Source organism: Semicossyphus pulcher, unplaced genomic scaffold (genome assembly GCF_022749685.1).
Source record: "Semicossyphus pulcher isolate SPU_LCO1_2020_fin unplaced genomic scaffold, fSemPul1.0.p SCAF_9, whole genome shotgun sequence".
Lineage (NCBI taxonomy): Eukaryota > Metazoa > Chordata > Actinopteri > Labriformes > Labridae > Semicossyphus > Semicossyphus pulcher.
The window spans coordinates 19,646,084-19,672,124 of record NW_027211770.1 but is presented as its reverse complement, the minus strand read 5'-3'; the positions used below and the strand labels follow the sequence as shown (position 1 = coordinate 19,672,124).

At 41.5% G+C, this 26,041-nt stretch overlaps 4 protein-coding genes across 4 annotated transcripts; 1 reads left to right on the top strand and 3 right to left on the bottom strand.

The window, feature by feature from the left end:
- Positions 1–55: 55 nt before the first annotated feature.
- On the bottom strand, positions 56–6,156 carry polr3c (polymerase (RNA) III (DNA directed) polypeptide C). The gene is made up of 13 exons (XM_069656940.1): positions 6,062–6,156; positions 4,836–4,982; positions 4,278–4,542; positions 3,845–4,146; positions 3,572–3,676; positions 1,944–2,117; positions 1,797–1,848; positions 1,640–1,700; positions 1,408–1,558; positions 746–847; positions 573–622; positions 333–482; positions 56–231 (listed from the first exon to the last, which is right to left on the bottom strand). Exons 2-13 carry the CDS (start codon positions 4,980–4,982, stop codon positions 147–149), a joined length of 1,644 nt encoding a protein of 547 aa, XP_069513041.1. The 5' UTR covers positions 6,062–6,156; the 3' UTR covers positions 56–146.
- Positions 6,157–6,215: 59 nt separating this feature from the next.
- rnf115a (ring finger protein 115a) lies at positions 6,216–13,583 on the top strand. Its single transcript, XM_069656944.1, has 9 exons — positions 6,216–6,368; positions 9,014–9,072; positions 9,410–9,464; positions 9,701–9,984; positions 10,151–10,219; positions 10,337–10,409; positions 10,509–10,602; positions 11,727–11,842; positions 12,442–13,583. Exons 1-9 carry the CDS (start codon positions 6,216–6,218, stop codon positions 12,559–12,561), a joined length of 1,023 nt encoding a protein of 340 aa, XP_069513045.1. The 3' UTR covers positions 12,562–13,583.
- A 603-nt stretch (positions 13,584–14,186) lies between these two features.
- Positions 14,187–20,400, bottom strand: gba1 (glucosylceramidase beta 1). Its single transcript, XM_069656941.1, has 12 exons — positions 20,284–20,400; positions 20,029–20,106; positions 19,693–19,884; positions 19,463–19,609; positions 18,403–18,536; positions 18,143–18,315; positions 17,955–18,044; positions 17,716–17,863; positions 15,584–15,808; positions 14,962–15,125; positions 14,743–14,859; positions 14,187–14,664 (listed from the first exon to the last, which is right to left on the bottom strand). Exons 2-12 carry the CDS (start codon positions 20,099–20,101, stop codon positions 14,559–14,561), a joined length of 1,569 nt encoding a protein of 522 aa, XP_069513042.1. The 5' UTR covers positions 20,102–20,106; positions 20,284–20,400; the 3' UTR covers positions 14,187–14,558.
- A 196-nt stretch (positions 20,401–20,596) lies between these two features.
- Positions 20,597–25,791, bottom strand: dap3 (death associated protein 3). Its single transcript, XM_069656942.1, has 13 exons — positions 25,640–25,791; positions 25,397–25,438; positions 25,102–25,215; positions 24,893–24,994; positions 24,668–24,776; positions 24,466–24,558; positions 24,240–24,370; positions 23,758–23,838; positions 22,530–22,694; positions 22,383–22,442; positions 22,209–22,298; positions 21,253–21,370; positions 20,597–21,172 (listed from the first exon to the last, which is right to left on the bottom strand). The coding sequence occupies exons 2-13, from the start codon at positions 25,433–25,435 to the stop codon at positions 21,087–21,089; spliced, it is 1,188 nt and encodes a 395-aa protein (XP_069513043.1). The 5' UTR covers positions 25,436–25,438; positions 25,640–25,791; the 3' UTR covers positions 20,597–21,086.
- Between the last annotated feature and the right edge of the window lie 250 nt (positions 25,792–26,041).

Here is a 26,041-nt window from a genome sequence, read left to right as displayed (position 1 = left end):
TAAAAATAAGTATTCCTGCGCTCGTTCATTTCAATGATATAACAGAGGAAAATACTTTCTATTTAGATTTTATTCCACTCAAAACTGAAACAATTAACTCATATAAACTATAAAACAGCCATACTTTACAGCATCCACACTCTGATTCAGCTTGTGGATGTGCCGGTTGAGATGATGTAGGACTCTAGAAGAAACATGGTTTCATCCACCTGGTTCTCTGCTGAATCTAACCTGCAGGGGGAAAGAACAACAGCGAGAATATTATGATATAAGAACCCAAAATAAAAACATGATTCAATGTCACCTGTAGAATAATATGTATTGTCTCCTACTTGTTGATATGAAGCCTTAGGCCCTCCAGCTGTTGCTTTTCAGGGGCAGTGATCATCTCCTCCACCTCCGTCAGCTGTTCAGGCTCGGCCCCGCTGGCCTGCAGAGACGCCAGGATGGCCTCGATTCTCTGAGATTTCTCCAGGAGACGCCTGTCAGCCAAGCAGAACACCAATCATTACTGCTCTGTGACACCGCGTGTGCATCAGAAAACTGGGGGCATACAGGTATTATGAACTCACTTGCTGTCTTTGGTCTCAAACAGGCGCCGCTCTATGAGGTTGGCTACGGTCTGCACAGAGAAAAGGTCAAGAGATGAAAAATTACTGATGGCAAAACCAACATGAAGGAGAAATAAATGAGTAGTCCTCTTCTATCTGGAGCTGATAATTTTCTAGTTTGTTCATTGTTTCACCTTGTAGCAGTTCTGCAGCAGCATTCTTGCAGTTGGAAGTTGGTTGACAGTGTACAGGTAGAAGGTACGAGAGGGAGCGTAGTCAGGTGTCTTTGGGATTTCCTGAGATTAAAAAAAACATGACTGTTCAGAGAACGAGTAGGTGGATTAAGGGATAAGAACTGGAGCTGCAAATCATCGCAGTGTGCCTATTTAAGCTGTCAGTATGCCAGGGAAACTGCCAAATTGTCACTTTTATTAAATTCTTCCTGCACCACTGACCACAGAAAGACACATAAGAAAGATGAGGCTACTTTGCTTTACAAGTTAAAATACCTCATTCACTTAGTGCATATTCAAAAGTGTGCCAAATAATTTACAAAGTAGGTTTTTGGATCTGATAGTTTTGGATAATTCCTACTCTCCAAGCAGCCGCTCATGTTAATAAACTCACAGAATTGGCTTGTAATATTGTCTTTAAATTTTTGGGGAAGAGGAGGAAAAAGCAATCATCATTCCGAAACCTTAAATATGCATTCTGAACAATTCACAATCCATTATTCTTCAGGTTTTTCTACTAAATCAGATCAGAGATTAAAAGTCCTGTGTTGGGTCATAGCTTAGTGGGAAATAAAATGCAAAGGGAGGAATAGTGAAAGCATCTTCACGTGCCCAGCATGTACCTGCAGCTGCACCAGGTTCTGTGAAAGCAGCGTGTACAGCATGTCTTTAGCCTCTTTGGCTGGAATCATGGCAAAATCCTCCACCTGCTTCTGCTCCAGATGACGTTTTCTTAGCAACAGGCGGAAGATGCGTGCCGATCGGGAGCCAAATCTGATGGTGATTGAATTAAGAGTGACTGAATTGCCAATGATAGTATTGCATGTATCCAAATGTATACCTATACTTGCTCACCTCTCCTGTACAACAGACTCGAGTGTGGCCCGAGCCAGGTTGGCCAGCGCTCTGTGCAGATCTGAGGGATGTGTTAAGAAAAAAAAAAAAACCCACACCTCGTGTTTCAGAAATTACATGGCACATTCTCAGGAGCCTGTGTGTTAAAAAAGGATACTGACAACATACATCCCTCCTCCACTTTCACCAGCCTTCCCCACAAACTCCATCTAGGAAAAGCAAAGGACAAGAAGATTTAGAGAAATCCTGTAGATATAAGTTATATTAAGATTTGATAATGTGACGTGTCTTGCAGAGGCCGTACCGGGTCGTCGACTAGCAGCGTGAGGTACTGGTCTAAGATGGGTCTGGGGATGTTGTAACTATTCGGCAGGGACCTGAAGATCTCGTTGGCTGAGAGGGGCTTTGTGCAGGTGGCTGTGGGCGAGGTCGTCACCTCGCTCATCCTCAGCATCGTCCTCACTATCTCACTGCTGGTCTGAGTTATTAACAGGAGATGTTTAAAAAGACCAGTGTTATAATCATACAAAGCCACATTAATAATTGCTTCAAATATAGAAAATAGAAAAGATGTAAAATAATTTTGTACTTCATTTCAAACCAATTGAAACTGAGCATTAATCAAAATGTTTTCCTGGCTTTTGGTTGTCTAACTAGATTTATTTGCCCCAATATAAAATCTTCTCATAACTCAGAAACAAGCCACACTTTTAATAATCCTAAAAAGAATAGATTTTGGAAAATACTTGTCTTGGCTGTGCAGCAAATTAAACTCTTCAGCTATCAGCTGGTTAGCTTAGTTAGCAAAAAACTGAAAACTGCTAGTCCACACTGTCTGAAGATAAAAATATCCACATGTCTGCACCTCCAAAGCAAACATATTAACAAGTCATATCTTGTCATAACAAGTCAAAACTGACTATTTTGTATGTTTCGGTAAAGGACCGTAACCTCTTCATCTATAAATATCTCTATATAATGTGTAAATCAGTGAGCTTTAAACTAGGGATGCACCGATGCATTAGCTGAACATCGGAATCAGCCGATATCGGCAGCGCTGACATCGGCGAATAAAGTGGCATGCGCTGAAGGCATGCGCTTTTCAGTTATTTTTGGCTGACCGCCGGGGTCAGCCCTACACACGGGTCTGTATGTGACTGACTAACTGACTGACAGTACTTTCACAGCCGTAGAGAGAGAGAGTTTGACATTGCGACATCGCAATGGCGGCTCATGGAGCATATTGGACCTCCACTGACGCAACTCTATACGGCTCTGGATACTTTGTTCGGGGAGCAGGCGGGCTGCTCCTCCGCTGTCTTCATCTACGTCCGCATTGCGCACCTGCTTTCAAACACGATGTCATCAGCCTCATAAGGACAGTCCCACAAAAGCGCACACTGACCTGATGCGGTCAGCCACATACTAGGTTTTGACCTAGTCTTGTTTGAAGAAAGATAATTTTTATGTGAAAGAACTTTAAATAAAAATATGTATTGTAAATTTGAAATATTGAGTTCATGCTTTCTCAAAGAGTGTGATGATTTTTTATTTTATTTTTTTATAATTAAAGTACATTTTGGCCCCTTATCCAGACGAGGGCATTAATAATTACAAAAAATATTGAAAAAGTTATTGAAAAAAACATCGGTATCGGCCATCAGCAAAATTGTTGTTTTCAACATCGGTATCGGTCCTGATTTTCTCGATTGGTGCATCCCTACTTTACACATGCTGGTAGGTGGATTTCATCATTTTTGCACAGAACCAGGCTAGCCGTTTCCCTCTCCATTTTTTGTGCTAAGCTAACTGGCTGCTGATATTAGAGTGGTATCAATCTTACATTTAAAGCTCTGAAAGAAGGCAAAAATCTAGATCTTCAAAAATGACTATTCCTGAAATAATATGTCTAAAGCATCCATGAAACCTGACCTGGTCCAGTTTGTTGGCAACAGCACTGATGATGGCCTGGTCTCTGAAGTGGAGATGGAACCTCTCAAAATTGACCTGCCAGTAAATCCCCTCATCACCATGTGTCTGTGCATTAGAGAGGAGAGATAGACGAAGATATAGAGGGATGGAAGGTCACACAAAAGATGAGTAATATGCTAAATTCAAGGGACAGAGACACGAAGAGGTAATGGGATTTATTTTGGGCAGCATATGTGTGAAAAAAATTGTTTCCACCATGTTCCAAACACCCACCTCTGAATCTATTTTAGCCTTCTTTGCGTTTCTCTGGTCCTCTCCATCCTCGCTGGAGAGTTGGCGTTTGCCTCGCCCAGTGAGTGTCACATGAGGCACCTTGTAACAGTCGGGGAAGCTCTCCGCTGTGGGCGGGGCAGTGCTTACCGGGGCAGCAGGAGCACCAGGGATAGCAGGGGCAGCTGGAGTAGAACTGTCTTTTTTTACTGCTGATGCCATTGGAGGGCAGCGCTGAAGGAAATGGGTCTCCACTAGTTTGGAGAAGGCCGAGGACACTTCAGTGTAATCCATGCTGCGACCCTCTAAAACAAGAGAAATGAAAAAAAACGCTGTTTTAATTTAGCAGCAGGTGGTGAATGCACAAACACACTGCTGCAGGAGACATGAAAACTGTTCTACAATCTGTGATTGACACATGCTTTCAGATACTGACCCTCCATGTTCTGTGTCAGGCGGTCGGCCACTGTCTTCACCGTGCTGCTCATAGTCATGTCCCCCCTCTGGAGTAACTCCTCAATGATTAGCTCCCCGGTGTCACCATACAGGGTTTTGGCCGTGTAGATATAGCGCGGGTATCGCAGGATTCTCAGGATCTGGTCACAGCTGGTCCTGTACTCTGTGGGGCTCCCGGGTCCTTTGCGGCCTGGGCTGAACACACAAGCACCGTGCTGCACGAGCACACACAGGGACTTCTTTACCTGCAGCAACACAGAAAGAGGGTGGGAAAAGGTGCTTTACCATCATTATTGTAGATAACTTTTTAGCACGTATCACCCACTATACTTGCTTGAATAACAGCAGGGATTTCAGCAATACCTTTTTCCTTGCATAAAAGAATCTGATCCCACACAGTATTGTACAGCTGATTATGTTTTTCTCTTCTCTTCTGGCATTGCTTCACTTCTGACTAACAATAAGTTATGTACAATAACATGTCTATGGTGTGAATTAGAGACTGTAAAAGCCTAAACAGAAAGTGTAGGAGTTGTACCAGGTCCAGTGAGATGCCTGTCTCATGAATGATGATTCTTAAATTCTGTGCTCCACCTCTGAGCAGGTGTGTGCCCACTTTCTCCACCACTTCTCCAAAGTGCTCCCTCAGCAGGAGACCACACAGACGAACCTCCTGGGCAGTCATCTGCACAGACAAACACACAGAAAGGACTTACATTAAGCAACGACAACCAATATAATACTGTCTATGTGCTTTTAATAGACAATATGTTGTAGGCTGAGCTTTACTGACTGAACTTTCTAGAACTCCTGATTCTAAAATGCACTAATTAAAAGCATAATAAGGGCCTTAAAGATTGGAAACTGAACATTCACGGAACGAATACAAGGACACTGATTGTGGGAGGCAAATATTTGCAACAAGAGAACTGTCATGAATTCAGAAATACTGTTTCCCTGTTTTTTAGGGAAATAATTATTTAAACAATGTGTGAAAATGTTGGAGGAGGACTACTGTTGCTATGTGCAAAAAAAAAAACTTGTTGCTATGTGTACCTGTAAGAAATATGTACTATATAAAGAAATTATAAATGTGCATCTTATTACTGGATACTGGTGAAAATAACCTCATCCTGCTTTTCAGATGCATTATCTTGCTATTGAGTGAAAGTTATTTTATCTTGTATAATGGCTACCAACAAATGAGGAGTATATTATGGAACAATACTGTTGGCCATTCTCACAGTATAATAGTAAATAACATTACAAAATGCTTTGATTTGTTGTTGTAAAATCTCCCTTGAATCATCAACCATGTTTAAACTTAAGGTTAAGTAACTTAAAGTTCACTGCATCGCCCATTACTATTATTAAAAAAGTCACCAACATTGCTTAGTCATGCCTATTCTCTTGGATTTCATAATTTAGTATTTATGTAAACATGGCTAAAAAGCTGAATCATACGGATATGGCAATTTAGTGAAATGTCAGTGCTGGTCATACATGGAGACAATATAAACAGAAGGATACACAAAGTTTTTCGGGCGTTTACACACACATAAATGTCAGCAATTCAGTAATACATAGCTTGACTTGTTACAAGAATCAAAGGATATTAGTTAGGTTATATGACTGTTACAAAGCTACTGGTGAACGTGTGCTGACCATAGAGTTGAAACACTTTGCATGCAAGCTAATAGCTAACGTTTACACCTGAACATTATGTTACTCGAAACCTCCACTCCTTAACTCTGTCTCACAAACCTTTCCGACTGACAAGTTCCTGAACAGGGAGAATCCTTCCTATTAAGCACACAAAGATTGACGACTTCACACATGCGGCTTCTTGTTGTCAACACATGAACACTTCCGGTCCTCGGCTCGGCTCGCTCAGATTGGCCCGGCGGTGCCGCGGTGCATGCTGGGCTGGAGGCGGACAGCTGTCTTCAGTTTGTGGAGGACCGACGTCAGTGTTTGTGCTGGTCTGGGGAAGATGGCGGAGGCTGCGGCTGTTCCACCGCATCGGTTTTTCTGTCACTGTTGTAAGGGAGAAGTGAACCCCAAACTCCCGGTAAGGCATATATATTTCTTTCTTTGCCTATCACACTGTCATGTCCAATATGTGCGGTTGACAAGTCAGCGTTTCTGTGAAACACCGTTTGTTTCGCTTACCTGCTACAGCTAAACACTAGCTAGCCAGTTAGCAGCTAGCGCCGTTTGTTGTTGTTAACTCACTAAATAAACTCGTGACACTCGTGAATGTCTTCGTTAAAAATCAGACATGAAATTCACATATGGACTGGTTTTATTTGTCTTGCTTATAAAGTCAATTAGGTCAAAATAATTGTGCTTGACGCCTTCCTTTGACAGCTAGGGGATATTGTGTTTTGCACAAAACAACACTAACAGCTGAGAGAAGAGGGTCTCTGTTATTGCCTTGTCTTTTTTGTTTATTAGGCAGCATTAACTTGCGTTGTCTGACCAAGGGTTATTTTTGTTTTCAGTTTTTGTTTCTTATAATCATACTTCTGTCAGGGCGAGTTTGGGGAATTCTCCAGAACATAAACACATCGTTTTTAGTTTCAGTTTTAGAGTCAGAAGTGAGAACAGCGGACTTGACCAGCAGCTTGCCAGACCTCAAGATGTTAAATAGAAATTTTCTAGTTACACCCATCTGCTACTTATTAGGTATACAGAGCCAAACCTAATTCAGTTTTAAACAACAGCCCAATAGTAAGACATGGCCTCTTGAAGGTTAACATGGTTTTGTTGGGACTTTTCTAGAGATGTCTTGATTCAACCTATTGTTTGTTTTGTCTTTTAAATTGTAGTTGTAATTGTCCAAAACGTTTTAGGTCCAGCATCCCTACCTAATGTGACGATCTGCTGTTTTTCATAGGAGTGTTTAATAGTAAAATTATATATTTAAGCATGAGTCTAGTCTAGTCTAGTTGGGTTCACAAAAGAAGCTCTTTTGTTTCATGAACATATCAGCTTTTGTTTTAAAAAAAAAATGTGATGGGCATTTTTTCCATTATTAAATAATACCCAGCAAGTGATTTGTGTAATATATGATAGAATATATGATTATAAATATAAATGTAATTTATTTAAGGCAAGGCAAGTTTATTTATATAGCTCATTTCAGCAACAAGACGATTCAAAGGGCTTTACACAAGACAACATAAGCAAGAAACACGTTATAAAACAAGACATTAAAAAGCAAAGTGAAGATACATCAAGTGTTTTACACAGTTAAAAACAGAGCATTAAAAACGTTAAAAGAAATGTGACACAAAGCAAAACAAAATATATTAAAATATAAATTCAGGTCTGGTCAGAACACTACAACAGCATATGCTTTCCAAAGGACGCTTTCCAACACATAAGTAGGAGAAACACCTTTTCAGGTAATTTTTTTAAATAAATATGAATTGGATGAAATATATCTTTTATAAAGGTCACCCGAGTGTAGCCTATATAACATTGTGTATATGGCTACCAGTCGTTTTCTCAGTCAGTCAGTCCACCAGATTATTTGTCGTCAGCTTATTTTTATGCTATGGTTGAGGGTAATTCCAGCCTGCCCTGTCACGGTCTCTAAACTGGCCTGCTTGTCTCAGGCACACTCAATCCTGTGGCATGTCTTCACTGAGCCAACTGTCTGCAACAGCGCCGGGTTTATCACCCCACACTACTACAGTATGTCCAAAAGCCCACCTCTCAGTCATGTGTCCATTATTATAACCAATATAATAACCTGTCAATGGTTAAAATGAAATATAACTAAAATAGTTTGTTTTCTCAATTGATTTTGACCTTATCCCTGGTTTAAGATCCCTCATTTCGTGACCTACTTTTTCCTCAACATCTGTTATAAAACAAACCTATCAGTCTAATCTCTCCTAACCCAGTGGCAATGTGTCTCTAAAATGACCCCACTTCAATCCTGTTACCATGAGAAACCCTATCTTACACTTAGGAGACAAGATATGATCCTGCTCTACAAACTAGCAGTACTGTCTTCCTCATTCTGGTGCGGTGCTTTCTAAAACACTGTACATGTTAGGTGTGGTTGGCAGACCAGCTCTACCTCCTAGGCTGCATTCATACAACACTGGCCGCCATAGAAATTTGACTGAAATATCCTCACAAACCGAAACTGACAAAGCGTTGTTTTGTTTATAAAAGTAGTTGCCACATTGTTTTAATGATTAACTTCAAGGGCTAGGCAACAAAATATAAATATCATTATATAATATACATACAGTGCCTAAGTTTTTATGATAAAACAGAAAATTATAGTGGATTTTATTTAGGTTCTATGTAATGGACCAAGACAAAATAATCCATAATTTAGAAGTGGGTGGGGGGACGTAATAAATGGTATTTAAGTTATTTGCAATAATTATATGAAAAGCTAACTAAGATAAGGCGCAACCAATGGCTACAGGTTAACTTGTGCGTTCAACAGATGTCTGCTTTTTGGTCTGCTCAAACTGTAAAACAATAAATAAGTTTTTAAACTCCAGATTCTAACACTGTACAGGTGGAAAGGTCTAAGGGCGGTGAATACTGTATTCAGTAAATCTCCGAACTGTAGGTCGAACAAAACAATTTGGATGTGTCACCTTGGTTTCTCGGAAGTAATTATGAACGTTGCTCCTAACCTGTGTGACTCCTGTGTGACTCTGCCTTTGTGGTGACTCTTCGCAGGAGTACATCTGTCCAAGGTGTGAATCAGGGTTCATAGAAGAAGTAACGGAAGACTCCAGGTAAGAAACATACATTATTCTACCTACTTATCTCACGTCCTCAGACGCCCGGCCTATAAGGCCTTTTAATGTTAGTCTGGAACAAAAGCAAGCACTTATTTTCAATGTTCCTATATGTTTTATTTTACTGTGATGATATGTGGAGCTTGTGATGCAGCACACATTTCCCTGTGAACAGTTTATAAAGTGTTATTTTATCTGATCTTATCTCAGTGTGGCGCTGTAGAAGCTTATAGCATTAGCGTGCAGATTTTCATCAAGCTAGCTAATTGTATAAGGTTCAGTGGAGGTTGCTGATATTGTGTCTTTTGTCGCCTTGTGTGTCTTTTTTCCTCAGTCTCCTAGAGGGTGGCTCTAACGGGCTAGATGAGACAGCCACACAGTTTGCAGAGGTACGAGATGATCTGAGAGATTTGAGGGAAAATATGGTAGGGAATGGGGGCAATCATTTTTTATATTTTGATGAACTTGTCCTCCTGTTTCCTCTGCCTTCTTCTCCACTTACCTGTGTGTTGGCTTCCCCTGTTTTTCCATCACGATGTTTGTTTTATCATCCTTCATAACACAAATTCTCTTCCTCAAAACCCTTTCCTTTCTCCCCCTTTGTCCAATCCCATCGTCCCTGTAGCTATGGCACCTGTTGTTACTGGAGCGGCCATTCACAACAGACGGCGACACGCCCGACTCAGAACCTCGGCTCCCTGGAGGGCGCTTGGGGAGTCTCAGCGACCTTGGGGGTTTGGGAGGGGGACCAATCGGGGGGTCAGTCCCAGCAGGGCTCGGGGGACCTATGGGGGGTCTACTAGGAGCCGGGGAACACTGGGGTCCGGGGCGTCCCCCTCGCCTGCACAGCCAGAGGAGATACCGCTCCAGAGGCAGCAGTCGACCGGACCGCTCGCCTGCTGTGGAAGGGTGAGTAGGAGCTGATTAGTTCTTTCTTACATCCTCTTGGCTCTCTTCTCCTCTTTGCATACTCCCACTTATAATAATGACAGTGCTATTTTTGGGCTTACAGTGCGAACTGCTCTTATTTTTGGCGATGACATTAACAGTTGTCTATTTTCTGTCTGCGTCTCAGGATTGTACAACAGTTTCTTGCTGGTCTCTTTGCCAACTCTGGAGTCCCTGGCTCCCCTCCCCTGTCATGGTAAGAGAAGACATTACAGTAGTGTCACAGTGTTAGTGCTAATGTTATAGTGTTGGTGCTAGCATCACAGTGTTGGTTCTATCTCTTATTAACGTGTGGTGTCCGTGTCCCTGTCAGGACGGGGATGCTGCACTCAAACCCAGGGGATTACGCTTGGGGACAGGGAGGGTTAGACGCTGTGATAACGCAGGTAAATCAAACTTTCTAGAACTTAACCGTGACATAATGTCAACTTTTAGGTTCTATGTAATTTACAAATGTGTGTGTGCGTGTTTGTGTGTGTGTGTAGTTACTAGGTCAGTTGGAGAACACAGGACCTCCTCCAGCAGAGAAAGAGAAGATCTCTTCTCTCCCAACTGTCAATATCTCTCAGGAACAAGCAGGTCAGTGTTTCCTTTCTTCTTTGACCTTCTTGAACCTTCTCTCGCCATGTTTGTCCTGTTGCAGTATTACCATATTGCTTAAAGACATAGCAAAAGCGGTTTAAACCTGTTTATTCAACAGCTGTATTAAGATAATTAGCCTCGTACACACAGCTTAGGTTGGCGTGTAGTATGTAAACATGTTACTACGTTTGTATATAAAGGCATTACTATAACTCATTTTATATCATGTTGTACCATTTAACTCTTCTTACCCATTAAAGCTGTACTAACTAGTGACAGAGTAATCAAAGAAAGCTTCTAATTACACATAGCTCATTATGTAAATACTTGCTTGCTTGCATAGTGCAGCAGTTACTAACAACCTGAAAAGCCACTTGTGTTTATTCTCTGTTGCTGCCTGCCAAGAAAAGCCTCTGAAACTGTGTCTGTTTGGGGCGAAATGTCCATTAACCTTCAGAGTATCATCAGTTTGTTCCATAAATTACACCGAGATGACGCTTGTTGGCTCTGTGGTCTTTGAGCTCCCCAGTTTTTTCTTGTGGATGTGTTCTTCTTGACTTCCTCTTCTGTGTATGCTGTCCTATTTTGCAACTCGGCTGTAACTGTGTGGTTAGTAAAGCAGCACGGCTTTACAGGACTGTTGTTGGAGAGATAAGAAAGTACTGACTCTTTAAAGAGGGGCTATTATGCGGTTTCACATTTTAAGACATGTATATTACAATTTTGGAAGTTTCAAATCTGTAGGTAAAAGTATGTTAGAGTAATCTCTCCAGGCTTCTCAGCTCAGTCTGCAGGCCGCTGTGAAGGCCAGGTTTCACACAGTTTCTTCTACACGCTGCACTTTGTGACAAAGTGCAGCCTCAGCAGGCTTCAGAGAGCTGGCCAATCAGAAGAAAGTGTGCTTGTAGGGGCGGGGTTTCTTAAAGGGACAGAGCTGACTGTGTTGTTTCAGGCAGAGGCTGTATGAGGGCCTGCACAGAGCACCAGTGAGAGAAAAATGATGAGTTTTTTAAACTGTAGATTATGCTAAACTACTCCACAGGTATCAGAGTGAAATATGACGCTTTGAAATTTGCATAATACCCTCCTTTAAAGTCTCCTCTCTCCCTTCTCTCCTGTAGACTGCTGTATGGAATGTCCAGTGTGCAAAGAGGACTTTGCTGTGGGAGAGCCAGTCAGACAGCTACCCTGTAACCACTTCTTTCATTCAGACTGTATAGTACCATGGCTGGAAATGGTGAGTCACAACAAAGATGGTGTTATAAACTCATGAAATCGGTCATTTATGACCGATACACTGTATATGAGGGGATTGGCTTGCGGGCATATTGATCACGTGCTTTGGCTCCTTGATTACTCATATCGAAACAACCCACAAACCCTAACTTCCTGAAGCAGCTGTGCTCTGTAGATTTGGCACCATGTCAGCTTTTATGTGACAGAAGTATAAGAGTGGAGGGGAGCTATTTTTAGTGTTTGATTGTGGGCCACGAATGATAAAACAAAACAAACATGTTCTGCGTGTATTTAAATGACATGACATAACATGTCGCCCACTGCAGCTGTGTGCTCACTGATGTGTTATTGATGTGTTGACTACAGTAGAGTGCAAATCTACACGATGTCAAACGTGCCACATGTAGTTAAATCAGAAGTACATTGTTTCAATGCTGATTGAAGAGAAGTAGCAGTGGGGAAAATGGGGTATATTTGACATAAAAACAGCCTCCGCTTCATGTAAAATGGGGCTAAAATAAAATCTCCACTTGTTTAAAACTCCAGCGAAAAAACTGCCCAAAGCTAATGCTATCTATATTCTGCTCTGTGGCCACACAGCATGACACATGTCCAGTGTGTAGGAAGAGTTTGAACGGAGAAGACAGCAGCAGCCAGCCCCCGTCAGAGTCCCCCTCCCTCTCCATGGACCCCCGCACACAGGAGAGATGGTCCTTCTGAGACACCCACCTGTGTCATCCCTCGCTTCTCCTCGCCCACATCCAACAACACACAGAGAAGACGAAAACGCTTCTCGCTCTCCTCTCTTCATCTCCGTTGCAGTCATAATCATCTCGGTCTGATATTTTTTGTATTTTTATTTTTTATTTTAACGCCTTTCTCTTCCATCATGTATACAGATTCCCATACGGACGTCTTAACAGCCACCTGAGGTCTGCTGGATCTCTTTTCTTTCTTTGCCTAATAACAAACCAGCCTAGTTTGATAATGATCGAGCCCATGTCTTCTCTACTTCCACCTCTCAAGCAAACTCCGTTTCCATCTTTCTTGAAATGCACTGCTGCGATACACTATTGTGAGGAAATGCCAGACTTTATATCATACACCATGCCCTCTTTACTCATTGGGAAAATTAGCAAAATCCTGCAACTGAGCCCCGTACGGCCTAAAGGAATACAGTAGGGTTACTTTAACTCTTGGACTCTACATGGTATGGACCTGACAATACAAACACCTACACCCCTGCAATAAATGAAATGTTTATGACGGGTTTAATAATGTTTAATTTTGTGAGACTGTATCAGGAAGATGTTGATCGGACTCTTCGCCGCTGCTGTTTAAAGGCGACACATGGAAGCTGTGACATCGAGTGAAAGCACAGGATTCCTTCCGGCTTTCAGCACCATAAAAACAATTAAATGTCCTACAGGTAAGGGAAAGAAAATAAAAAAATCTTTGGATCTCGGCCCATCATCAAACGCTTTAGATTGAAACCTCTTCCTCCTGGTGTATATATTCTAAACAGATGGCATCCCTCTGTCATTTTATTCCTCTGTTTATGACTGTCCTTTGTTTCACATTTTTATCACTTTTTCTTTTTGATGTAAATAATTTTAGTCCAACAACTTATGGTTTGCAAAGGAAAAAATTGAGAATGGAAACACAAATGTGAAATACCTGGTTATCAAACTGTATATTATATATATGAAAAAAATGTCTATGATGTATTAATAAATTGACAAAAAAATGGACCGTTGAATTGTTTTTTTCAACAGAATACATTTCTCACCCAGAGATACTTAAAGCCCGGCTACAGTCATGTTTCAAGGCATTTAAAAAGCTCTGCTTGAAATAATAGTGTCTGATATTTTTCTGCAAAATACCTTGTGAAAATCCTCCCAAGGCATCTCCTCCTTCTCCCTCATTATACATTCCTGAATCTGCATAGGCCCCGCCCACTATGAACATTTACAACTGCCCGTCTCGAAAACAAAACAATAAACGTTAGTACTCAGTAGTGTCTTTGCAAAAATTACTACACGGGCATCGCCGAAGTGGTCACCATAGGTTGCACATAATGATATGCATGGTGTCATCCCGTCCATTAACGGGATTGGCTCCTTAGGTTTGTGACATCACAAACCTGCCAATCTGAAAACGTGCTGTTCAGCCTGTCCTTGGTACACTGCAGTTTAAAAGCAGACAGGCCCAGCCATGGAGATGACTGCTTATGTTGTCCCCGATATGTAGCTCATGAAAAACACCACATGGAGGTGTTAAAAACTTTTCACTGGAGGGGGTCTTTAAAACATTAGATTAACACGATATACTTAACAACATGCACTTTATTCAAAATTAAAAGATTAAATAGCAACAGAAGCATTTACAAATTCTGTACATTATTTATATGATTAAAGAGATGGTGAGGACGCTTCATGCTTCTTTTTATCTGCAAATCAAGGCACCAGCTCCGCTTCAGCTCAGGTCAGTCTGGTGAATTTCTACATTCATTCCCTTCAGCTACCTTTCCTGATGAGTGCATAAAAATCATATGAAGTGAGGTTATTCCTGGTTTGTTGAGGTTAATTTAAGTGACCACTGAAATGACTGAAGCTGTGCAGGATAACACGGCAGATAAAAAAACAGTGCAACCAAGCACTAAAAGTCATTGTGTTTTGGGCGGTGAGATTTGTGTCATGCTGAACGGGTATCAATAATCAGTGTGTGTTCCAAGCGAGTGTGATCAATGAATGAGCCGGAGCCGTGAAGGGGATGTAGCCCACAGCCGGATCCCAGACTTCAAACTTAATCACTGATGACGACCTAAAAGAAACAAAAACAAAGTTCAGTAGATCGAACTTCCTGTTATTTACAAATTAAAACTCCGGTCACATTTTGTACCTGTTGAGTACGATGAGCACCACTGAGCCATCCGGTCTGATGAAGGCCGAATATTCAAGGTCAGTTTCTTGACTGGCGGACACGCCCACTCTCTGGGACCCCTCCCACAGGAACTTACTGTGTACAAAGGTGGGGTTATATCATTAGACTGCCTTTTTATTATAAAAGAACAAGTGGAAAACGAGTGTAACAACGATTATGTGAAGTGCAGTTTTCTACCTGAAGTGAGCCATGCTATAGAAGCTCGGCTGCTTGTAGAAGACATCACGCTTTGCATCCACTATAACAGGGCTGTCTACAAAGTTTTTCACCCAGTTTGGCCCACCAGTTTGGTCCAACGCCAGGTTCCAGTCCGTCCAACCCACCACATAATGATTTAAGTCCTGTCATGGAGAAAGAAAAACACCCACAGGTTAGAGTCTAGTCGGTGCTTTGTAGCTTTGTTGTAAGAGGTGTTGTTGTCTTTAAATGAATCCTTTGGACCGCTGCCTGCTGTTTCATTTAAATGTCACAAGGACAACACATCTACATAAACAAATCCCTCCTGATTCTCAAGATGTCTACAGTCTGAATGCGCCCATGCAAAATGGATAGAATAGAGGGAGTCTAGTTTCCTTTGAGTGAGAGTGAAGACAGGAGAAACTAAACACCAGTCCCAGCTTGCTTTGATGGCCTGCAGGCAGTTTGTGCAGCGGAGTTTAACTTGTAAACCTGCACTGCAGCATGGAGGGAGGTGATTCACCTTTTTGGGAACAGCTCCCAGCCTGTCAGATCTCACATCTGTTTTACTGGATGTGACTGAACAGGCATAACCCTCATGCATAAACAGAGATCATCTCACCTCGATAATGTCGTGTGCGTACTGTTCAGCCCTGTCCCAGCTACCCAGCTTCACCCCTCTGTCGAGTGGGCTCCAGCCAGAACACGCCTCTGTGCCAAACAGGTAATACTCCGGGTACAGGTGATGAGTGGCTCCCAGGCTTATCTCAGCTGGGACAAGGCCGTCAAGGTACCAGTGAACTGCTACACCGTGAATGTACTTTCCTGCGTGAATGTCACTTAGGACCTGGAGAGACAAAACAAGTTTTTACCAATGTCATATTTTGCAGGGTATCTGCAGGTACTGAAAAGGTAAAAACATTAAATATAGTATACTACATATAATATACTTTAAAAGTAATAATCTTGAAGGTTTGTCATGTAAATAAATGTCTGTTAAGTCACTATCGGCGAATGAGGTAACACAATGGCTGATGAAAGCATTTGTATTTGCAGAATTACAGACTGGGTGTCTGTGGCGACTTTCATGGCAAAAATCACAAGCGGCGCCCAGTTAGTGGCGCGTTTTCCATCAGCCAGCAGTGTTTGGTCTGCCATGGAGGGTAGGCGGAGCTAAGCAGCTGCTTTTCCGGTCTCTGCGAGTGTTGCGAGTAAACAGTAATCTACTATGGCTGAACAAACAAAGAAAGATGGATGACTACAGATACAACTTCAAAAATAAGTGAAAATACAAAGAAAAAGAAAGAAACTCGACGCTCAGATGAAGGCAAACAGTCTGAAAAGGAAAGCGACCGTCAGCGAGGAAAATCAAGAGTTACAACCGGGGCCGACCGTGGACGTCACACATGCAACACTGTTTGGATATCTGGGAAGTGTGCTCCCGCAATTAGCGTTTATCGCCATAGGAACCGCCAAAGAGAACAAATCTGAGATCTTCAAGATCATTACTTTAACATACAATATACAACTCACCTGCCACTTCATTAGGTACACCTGGAAAATCTAATGTAATCCACTACACCAGCTCAGCCATAAGATTTGCTTTTCTGTTGCCTGTAATGTACAGGCTTTTTTCTAAGCTGTCATAGACGTGTTGATTCAATGACATTTCAGCATCATGGTCATAACTGGTGGTGGGGCTGTACTGAGCTGCTTTATATTCAGAGGTGTTTCTAATACTCTGGCCCCCTCATGTATGTAAATAGGGAGGACAACATTGGGACACATCTCAATATAATTTAGATCAGTACAACACCACCTTTAACTTTGGCCTCAGTAATAAACATCATTGAATGCAGAAACTTGTGACTCTCAACAAAACAAAAGTCGACACAAACTAAACTTCCTAAAAGCAGAATCTACGGCAGTGCTGTTGTATTGAGCTGCATTAGATTGTACAGGTGTACCTAATGAAGTGGCCGGTGAGTGTATATTGTTCTCTTGCTTGCTGTATGCAGTAATATGAGTAAAAAACAGTTTATTCGTCCTATGACAGGATAAAGCGAGACAGCCTACAGCTACAAACTACAAAAAACTGTACAGAACCTAAATCAGTTCATTATTTGTAACTGGATAATCCTTCTATAAAAGTTATGCTGTTTAACCAGGAACAAGTTGCCTTAGAACAATTGAATAATAATCCTCAAGTTTGTTGTTCTAGGAAATACTGAAGAAATGTTATATAATAACACATAATTATAGGCTGTATGGTCACTACCTATCGTCCCTTTCCTTCATGCTTTCATATTTCGTCAATCATGTATTAAACTGAATTCTATGTGGTCCTAAAACGTCTTAAATTCAACTTTGATAACCCTGCAAAAATCTGTTTCTTAGACGAAGTCTTTTTGAAAGACAAAAACATATCTCAGCTACAGCACAAACACTTTTCTTCAAGGTTGGTTCCTGTCTGATACGTTGGTAATTTTAGACTCTTTCCTCCAGAGAACAAAGAAGTGAAACTGGTAAAAACTCCTTTAATTCTACAGCAGCTTTGCAACACATTATACATATATTATACATATACCTATTTTATCTTTACGCCAGCATAAAATCTTTTAACCTGTATCACACATTCTATATTTTACTGTTGATTCATCTATTTTTGTCCCTTATACTAAGTGAAAGTGCAGCCTCAGGTAAATCAAAGTTCACCATGACTTTGCCTCTCTTTCTCTCTGTCCTTGGACTCACCACTTTGGCCCAGTGCGGCAGCAGCAGGCGGTTGTCATCCAGTATGAGGATGTGTGTGTGTGGATGTGACGAAGCATGCAGAGCAGGGCCCAGGTCCAGAGCCACCCAGTCCCTCTGCTCCTCAGGAGTGAAGCCCAGAGCCTGGAAACTGCAGCGAGGCAGAGATACTTTTCAGTCTGTTATGAACTATAGGAGCTGTGATGATGGTTAATTCTGTTTAATATAACATAAGGAGATACCTGTAGTGTGTCATCTGTCCTGCAGTGGGCTCATTCCCTGTGGTCAAAGCCCAGAAGGTCAAGTTATATTTAGCATACTCTTCAAGGAACCTAAGAGGAAAGGAAAAAAAGGCTGCCAAAATGAGATTCCCTCACATCAAACGTTACCACCATGTGACATCACACTCAGGTTGGGCTTAACATGTCACCTGATATAATACTGAGCCCAGGTTTTGTACTCTTTGCCCCCAGGCTGGCCTTTCAAGGATCCCTTTCCTGTGAGTGCACCGTTAGTTTTCATCCAGGCGGGGGCGCTCCAAGCACTGGCCAGCAGAGACAAGGGGCGAGGAGACAAGGCCTGAGCACGCTGCAGGAGAGGGATCTGAGGAGAGGAGGTGGAGGAGGGGGAGAGAGTGAGAGTGTGTGTGTGCGTGTTTGTGTGTGTGTGACAGTGGGAGAAGAGACAGACCTTCATGTGGACGTCCTCAGGAGCCAGAGTGAAATTATCCAGGTCGTAGTCACCGGGTGTGTCGGCGTATGTGTACAGACGGGTGGAGAAGTCACAGCTGGCTATGGGCACACGCACCACGCTGTAGCCGATACCTGAGAGAGACATTGCATCAATAAACACTGAGGCTGGCTGATAATACAATATCATCATTAAGTGACTTTAACGTTGTACAGACTCTATCTGGGTTTGGTCTGTGAACTGGGGGCATCCTTAAAAGGATTAATGACACATATTGGCTCTTTTGTTTCTGTATACAGATGCTTTCTTTTTGCTGTCAAATTATGAAAAACAAAGATTGGCAATGCTACTTATTTATTCTGGTCAAATTACCATCAAAATTGGCTTATAATACACTATAATGTAGCTTTAAGAAGACATAAGTTTATTCACGCGTTTGTCAATAACTCCAACTTGTGGGCACCTGTAATTGGATGCTGATGTATGTATAAACACCATAACATGAAATACATCTTTACTGGAGGTACCTAAAATGTCCATATAACTGCTTACATCTGAAAGGTACTGTTTTAAATCCACTTGATATGGTAGTTACACTAATTAGGAAGAGTTACAGTGAAGTATTTCTTTTTTTTTAAACATATAAAGACCTAGTTCTTTCAGACTTGTGGAATATCAATAATGAAAACACCATTAAAACAATAACATTTTTTAAACCATAAAGCTCTGTCCTTATAGCAGCTGGTATAAGTGATACTGGACAATGTGGATGCTGCTAATAATGTGCTAACCTGCACATATAGACACCTTTTACAGGAGGTGTGGAATGTGTCATCATGTGTCATTATATTGCATAGCATCCCGTTTTATAAAACACTGGTTTCTATGTGTTTAAGCTCAACATAAAACAATGTAATAATAACAATTGTATCTCATTCCTGGATATTCCTTTGATTTGTGGTCACATTATGCATGTTTGATCTATTATTACACTGTTAACAGACAGGTAGTAGTTTTGGTAGTAGCTACCAGTGGTTTCAGGTGGCTCATTTCAGTGTACCTTCAGGGGAGAAGTACTGTCTCAGCAGCTGGTCCTGTGCTCCAGCAGACAGAGACAGGATGTTGATGGCTGCTGCATCTGTCATAGCTCCGCCGAATCCCCTGATCTCCTGGTACTTCTGGTAGGGAACGATGGTCAACCTGAGGTCTGAACGACACACATAATAACAAAAGGAGATTCTCTACACCTGAACACCACAGATAAGCCAGTAAAAGTCCCACATCACTCACCTGCCCCTGTGCCATTCACCTGGACCTGACCCTGGGCTGCTTCTAGTCTGCTGCCTGCCATGCTGCTCAGGTAGGAGGAGTACTGACCCAGAGGAGGCAAAGTGACCGACCCAACACTGTCACAGTATGTTGCATTACACTCACACACCACAGAGTCATGGCCAAATTTTCTGGCAACACATTTATTACTTCCTGGAAGAAGAAGAAGAAGAAGAAGAAGTCCTAAAAACATTTTTTTATTTGTTGTATGTTTAACTTTACATGCAAGCACCAAAAAGGATACAAAATATGGACTACTGCAACCTAAATCAGCTGTTTTGTTGTGTGTTGTGTTACCTGTAGAGAGGGTCACTTCTGCTGTGAGGAAAACAAGGGCTAGAAGTGCAAATGATGGCAACGACAACGCCATTTTATCTAGAAACAAAAAATATCCAGACTTTAAATTCAATAAAAATCAGTTTACAACAGTCCCAGGAAGCATTTCAAACAGCCAAATATAACTTATCAATGACACCTGCTCCTGTCATTTAGCTGACTCACACATATTCTATTGTCGCGTCATTCAGAGCACTGCAGAGGAGATTATCTCACCTTACAGGATCCGGATAGAAACTCTGGCATGTCCTGAAGGTTCATTCAATATTCAAATCCAACCGTCACCTTAACTGCGTACAAGCTGACATGCTAACCACTTCATGTTTTGGTGGAATGAGACTTTTAGACAGTCATGTGACTTTTTGAAACAATCACGTGAACACAATGCAATAATATGATCCACAGCCAGGTGGTGCTGTACCATAAACTAGGACAGAAGAAAACTGATTATTTTGAGCTCGTGAAAGGCGAGTTTTATTGTGTTTCGGAGTATATATAAAGTAATTATATTAAATATGTTTAGAGCGGGGTAAAAGCTTAATTAAACTAAAACATGAAACCTCCTAATATGTGTTTATGACAAAGACTACATAAAAAAGGCCGTCCCATTTCTGCATCCATTCCCTCTCAGTTCCCCCCATATCTATAGCGCATATAGAAACCGTCATAAAAAGGTGGCAGATAATGTATTTACATTGATCAATAAATTATTCTTTTCAAAGTCCCGTTATGGTTAATGTCAGTTTATCCTTTTTCAAGGCACGCATCTGAAAACCAGTAATTATTTTACTGCAGAAAAAAAGTTCCCTGTAGATTTTAACTGGTGTACAATGATTAAATTACCTGTTTTTCTACAACAACAATACTTTTCTTTTTACTTAATTCAACATTTTATTATCAAAGTTACACACATGCTTCATAATTTACAGCTGGACACATATAACAGACACGGGCGTTTGAATGTTTTTGTATTTCTAAAACACAAGTATTTATGTGTGTGTTGAAATCTTGATGTAACTTCAGAGGGAGGCACAAATTCTGTCCAACGTCGATGGATTGTTGTTGCTCAAAAAGATGATTTCTTTCTTTCCTTCCTCCGTTTGACCTGATGATTACAAAAAAAAAGATTATTAAAACAGCATCATTTAAATATAATTTTACAAAGCAAATAGTCTCCTCTCTTACTCTGTGGGTGCTGCAGCCAGTGCCGGTCCAGATAATAGAGGTAACAGCTCTCAAACTCCTTCTCGCTGTAGTTGGGCACAGAGACGGGGACGAACGGCTCCATGTTGTCGAAGCCTCTCTGATGAGCAAAACAGAGTAAGGGGGGTCAACTAACTGAACATCAACACAATATTTAAATTGCATATTCATACAAGAATGTATCACAAACTTAATTACATCATATAGATGCAATAAATAACTAACTTAACACCTAAATTATAACAATACAGACACTCATATGTATTATGTACATTACTTTGATTAAATGCAGCGAGGGGAGGAACGTGTATAATAATTAATATACTAAAATACTAATCAACTAAATTGCAGAGGGGGGTGACAATAAAGGCCTTACTGGTTCATAAGGAAATGGATCTTATGACGTCAGATAAAACCAACCACTATAAATAATCTCACTGCACGACATTCACAAGGTATGACACTGCAAACAGAAACAGCTCCAGGCATAAAGCAAAATGAACAAAGCAGACAGAATGGGAACAGAAGTGACACATTAAAGGGTTTCATGGTGTTTAAGTTTCTGTTCAGCAAACACTGCGTGTCAAAACACTTGTGTGTTAAACAGCCCGGTTAGCACAGAGCGAAAGCAATTATGTGCGAAACAAAGGCTGGGACTCATCCTTTGTTGACAAATGTCACACATAATCTGTACACTTGTTATACAACTGGATGTAACAACTGGATACAACTGGCTGTTGTGTTGCTCACAGAGACAAAAGTTAAGATGCTCGGCACAAAGGAACAACAAAGGATGACTGTGGTGTCTTGTCTCAAGGTCAGGTTTGTGATTTCCTGAGTAATGGCAGAGGTTGGAAGAGCGAAGGAAAGGCTAATCTGCTGTTACAGCTCGAGGGCAAGAGCTACAGATTATTAAGTACAATGAAATGACCTCTGACCTCTCCCAGCAGCTCTTGAGGCAAGTAGTCAGCTTTGGAAGTGTAGAGAGACCCCGTCTGAGACAGGGTGGTGATGATGGCGCCTCCAGTCTGAAGCAAAGTGAGCAAATGTTATTGGAATAAAAAACAACCTGAAGTATAATATTCTCGCTCAGCTGTGGTTATCTTTCTCACCCAGTCGTTCTTCATCAGCTTCCTCAGGTTATAAACCAAAGTGAGCTCCTCTGGATCCACCTGATGGACACATAGAGAGACACATGAGACTTACTATCTGTGGACACTGACAGAGAAGCATGAAGACAAGTGAATGTGTTTCCTCACAGCACTCTTATCCTCCTTCTTGATGGTGGATCTTCCCCACAGGGCGTTGACACCGTCCACGGCCACAGCCAGGCGGAAGACTGACTCCGGCTGCCCGCTCTGCAGCCTCAGCTCCTTCATCACCGCCCCCACCACATCACTGCTGCTCTTCACACGAGATATGCCCTACAGCAGAGAAACACCAACACACGCCTGATTACAACAACTTATAATATAAAAAGGGATCTCCACTGACTCTTCCAATCAAAGTCTGTTTTCGGGGGTACAAATGTATGTGTGGAAAAAGTTGTATAAAGGCTTGAGTGGCTCCAGCATTAAGGCTGATACATTCACTGTGACAAGTGAGAATTAATTGGAGCTAATGAGTGCGAGTTTAAAATATAACTCTGGGAGTGTAGAGACAGAAAATGTGTGGCGTTAGAGATTTAGCATTAGCTCCTACTAGCATGCACATCCACAGCTGATCATACTGCTGATGGAGTTGCATTGTGCATACTGTACGCACCAGGATGTGACCAGGATGCAATGTGCAATGTAGAAATCAATGGAGTACTCATTCAAATACGAACACAACTTTGTAGGAAATAATCTATCTGAGGAGCTGAATTCTGGACGGTGATTTCATGCTCCATTTCTTTAGTTCTTAGCCTCCAACAGTTTAACACAGATGCCTCAGCAGGAGGTTTGAAACACACATTCTATATTTTCTACGTGTGGCTACAGCTCACATTTCACTGCTCAACCCTGTCTTACAAAATGTCAAGTAACCTTTATTCCTTGCTTACTTTGGTCTAATAATGTGCTGTCAGGAGGCTGCCTGTTAATATCAGATGTAATTACAGCCTACAACAAGCTCGCGGTGCCTCCAGCAGTGACCAAAACTTAGTTTCTATGACAAGTCTGACAAAATAGGGCGGCGCTAATGTCTCAAAATGTTTGATTATTATGCAGCAAATGATGCAGTGAGCAACAGCAGAGCGTAATTGATGATTGTCAAAGGCTGAACGGAGCAGTAGATTTATGTTCAGCCTGTGAGAATGTAACCATGCTCAGCTCATTGGCTATTGATCACCACTAAGCACAGGCAAGGTGAAAGATGAAACTTTAAAGACCCCTGTGGGAAAGTCGGCAGCACGGAAGAAGGTAAAAAGATAAAACAACACAGAGATGAAAACTGTCGGGCAAAATAAAACACAGAGTTGAAGGCGGGATAATCAAACTCCCTCACCTGATCCACCAGCTCTCCGAGCGAGCTCCCCTCCTCAGTGAACTCTCTCTTTGTCCACATATAGCTCTGCTTTGTTTTTATCTGGGAGAGAAACAGCAGAGTGTCATTAACAGCACAGAATTCAGGACAGGACAGACGTTTACATGAGCTGGATCCTCATTTATACGTACGCTCCAGGTCTCCAATGTGTTTCGCGTAAAGCTAAAAGATTCAGTATGTTCCGACTTTGATCTGTTTAATGTTGGCATTCATTTTGCATCAGTTGCATGTCTTTCAAAATGCTAATGCTAAGAGTTATTTTGTGAAGACACAGTTGAGACTCAAAAGGCCAATCTTTATTAAAACTATCACACATCTGACAACACTCCAGCAGCCTGGATTTGACTATGTGTACCAATAAAGTCAATATTATCAAATTGCAACCCATGTAAAGATTATGTGACAACTAATACTAATAACGGCACACTGTGTAATAATTTTACCTTTGAAAGGAAACGCTCATTGCTGGTTTTGAAGTTTCGTAACCATTCGGTTGCTTGTAACGGCTGATCAAAGCGAGAGGCGTTAAAAGAGGAGGGCAGCAGCTCCTTGCAGTTCTTCACCCAGTCGTGAGCTGTTTGAAAAAATACATTAAAAAAAGATATTGACATTTTCTGTACGTCTGCATTGTAAGCAACCCCTTGGCGTGTCTGATTGTGTTTGTCTCACCGCTAGGGATATGCAGCACCAGCCATCCCTGTGTGTAGCAGAAGTGGACCGTGTGACAGAGAGACATCGTCTTCCCGCTGCCCTGCAACCCATCTGAACAGCTTGTTAAGTTCAACAAGAGGTTTATTTAGAGGCAGCAAGAGAAGAAGAGTCTGTTTATCTGTGTGTCTACGAGACTATAAGCATGTTTTTTAAAGGATACAGAATAAATATCGCACAGGAGGTTTGCTGAGGTCTGTTTTCTTCAGACAGGAGATGACCTCTAAAGCAGGCTGCCTCACCATCACACAGGCTTCGTTAAACGTCTTCACCTAAAATGGCACATGGGAGACATTTTACTACTTAAAAATTAAAGCGGCATAGAAATTATTATCTATGAGCCAGTAGGGTGCGAATAAAGGGCATGAAATTAAAGACAAGCACATACCTGTTGTTGATACCGCCGAGGGAGGCCGTGAGGGAACAGTGTGCGGACGTGTGCAGAGTGAAGAGTGTAATACTGCCCAATATGTTTCTCTGACTGACATGCCTGAAAAGGGACAAACAGTGAGCTCTCCGGCTTAAATCACATTATATGTTTACCTACTTATGTTAGCCTGATGAGCTCATCTAGACTGGTAAATTCAGTTTGCTTACCGGATCATTCTCCTGTGTTCTGAAAACTGAGAAGGGCTCCGGTTCTGACTCTACAGCCACAGCCTCCTGCTGCTGCCCACATCCACTGGTGTGAAGAGACCTTACATGTGTGACCTGCAAAAGACAAATTATTTTCTGAATATTGTTTTGTTTCCAATTTATTTAAATTAAATTCAATTTAAAAACATTGTTTTCAAACGACAGTTTTACAATAATTAAATTTCATTTCATTTATTTTGAAATATGAACAGAGATTTTAGCTTTTGCGAAACTTGCTAGAAGAAAATGATCCTACCGTCTGCCGTAGTCTGAAGGACAGTCTGTGGAGCGCCATGATCTGAAACGTGAGGACGTGATTATTTAGATATATTTCAGGGATTTAACGTGCCAATGAAGCAAGTAATGTGTACGTTATATTCACACAAGTGTCCTGTAACCTTGCGTAAACACTAAGCTAACGGCTAGCTGTGGCACCCAGCAGGCACGTAACAGGCAATATTAGCAACACGGAGCTAAGTGAGCACTGAGAGTCGTTTACCTCAAATTCACTTCATTAAGTATTCAATGACGATGATTTCCGTTACGGTCATCTGTTGACAAATGTCCTGGGAGTTGTTAAGAAGAGGCTAAACTGCACACCTCCAGACGAAGTCAATGTGCCAGATCTGTCATGGACACCGCCATCATACAGAACCGAGACGGAAATGACGTAAGGCCATCACAAGTCTGTGCAGCCAATCAGGTGATACCTCAAGAGCCAGGGCACAACAACAGTTTTTTTTTAGACTTTGACATATTTCACCTGCATCATTATTAATGGTTTAACATGTGGCAGCTGTTGAAACACTGGGGAGCTGATTTAAACATTAATAACTGTTTGGAGAAAGTGCTTTTATAAGTCTCTTTATGTTTTAGCAAAGATGAAAAGGTACACAAAAGA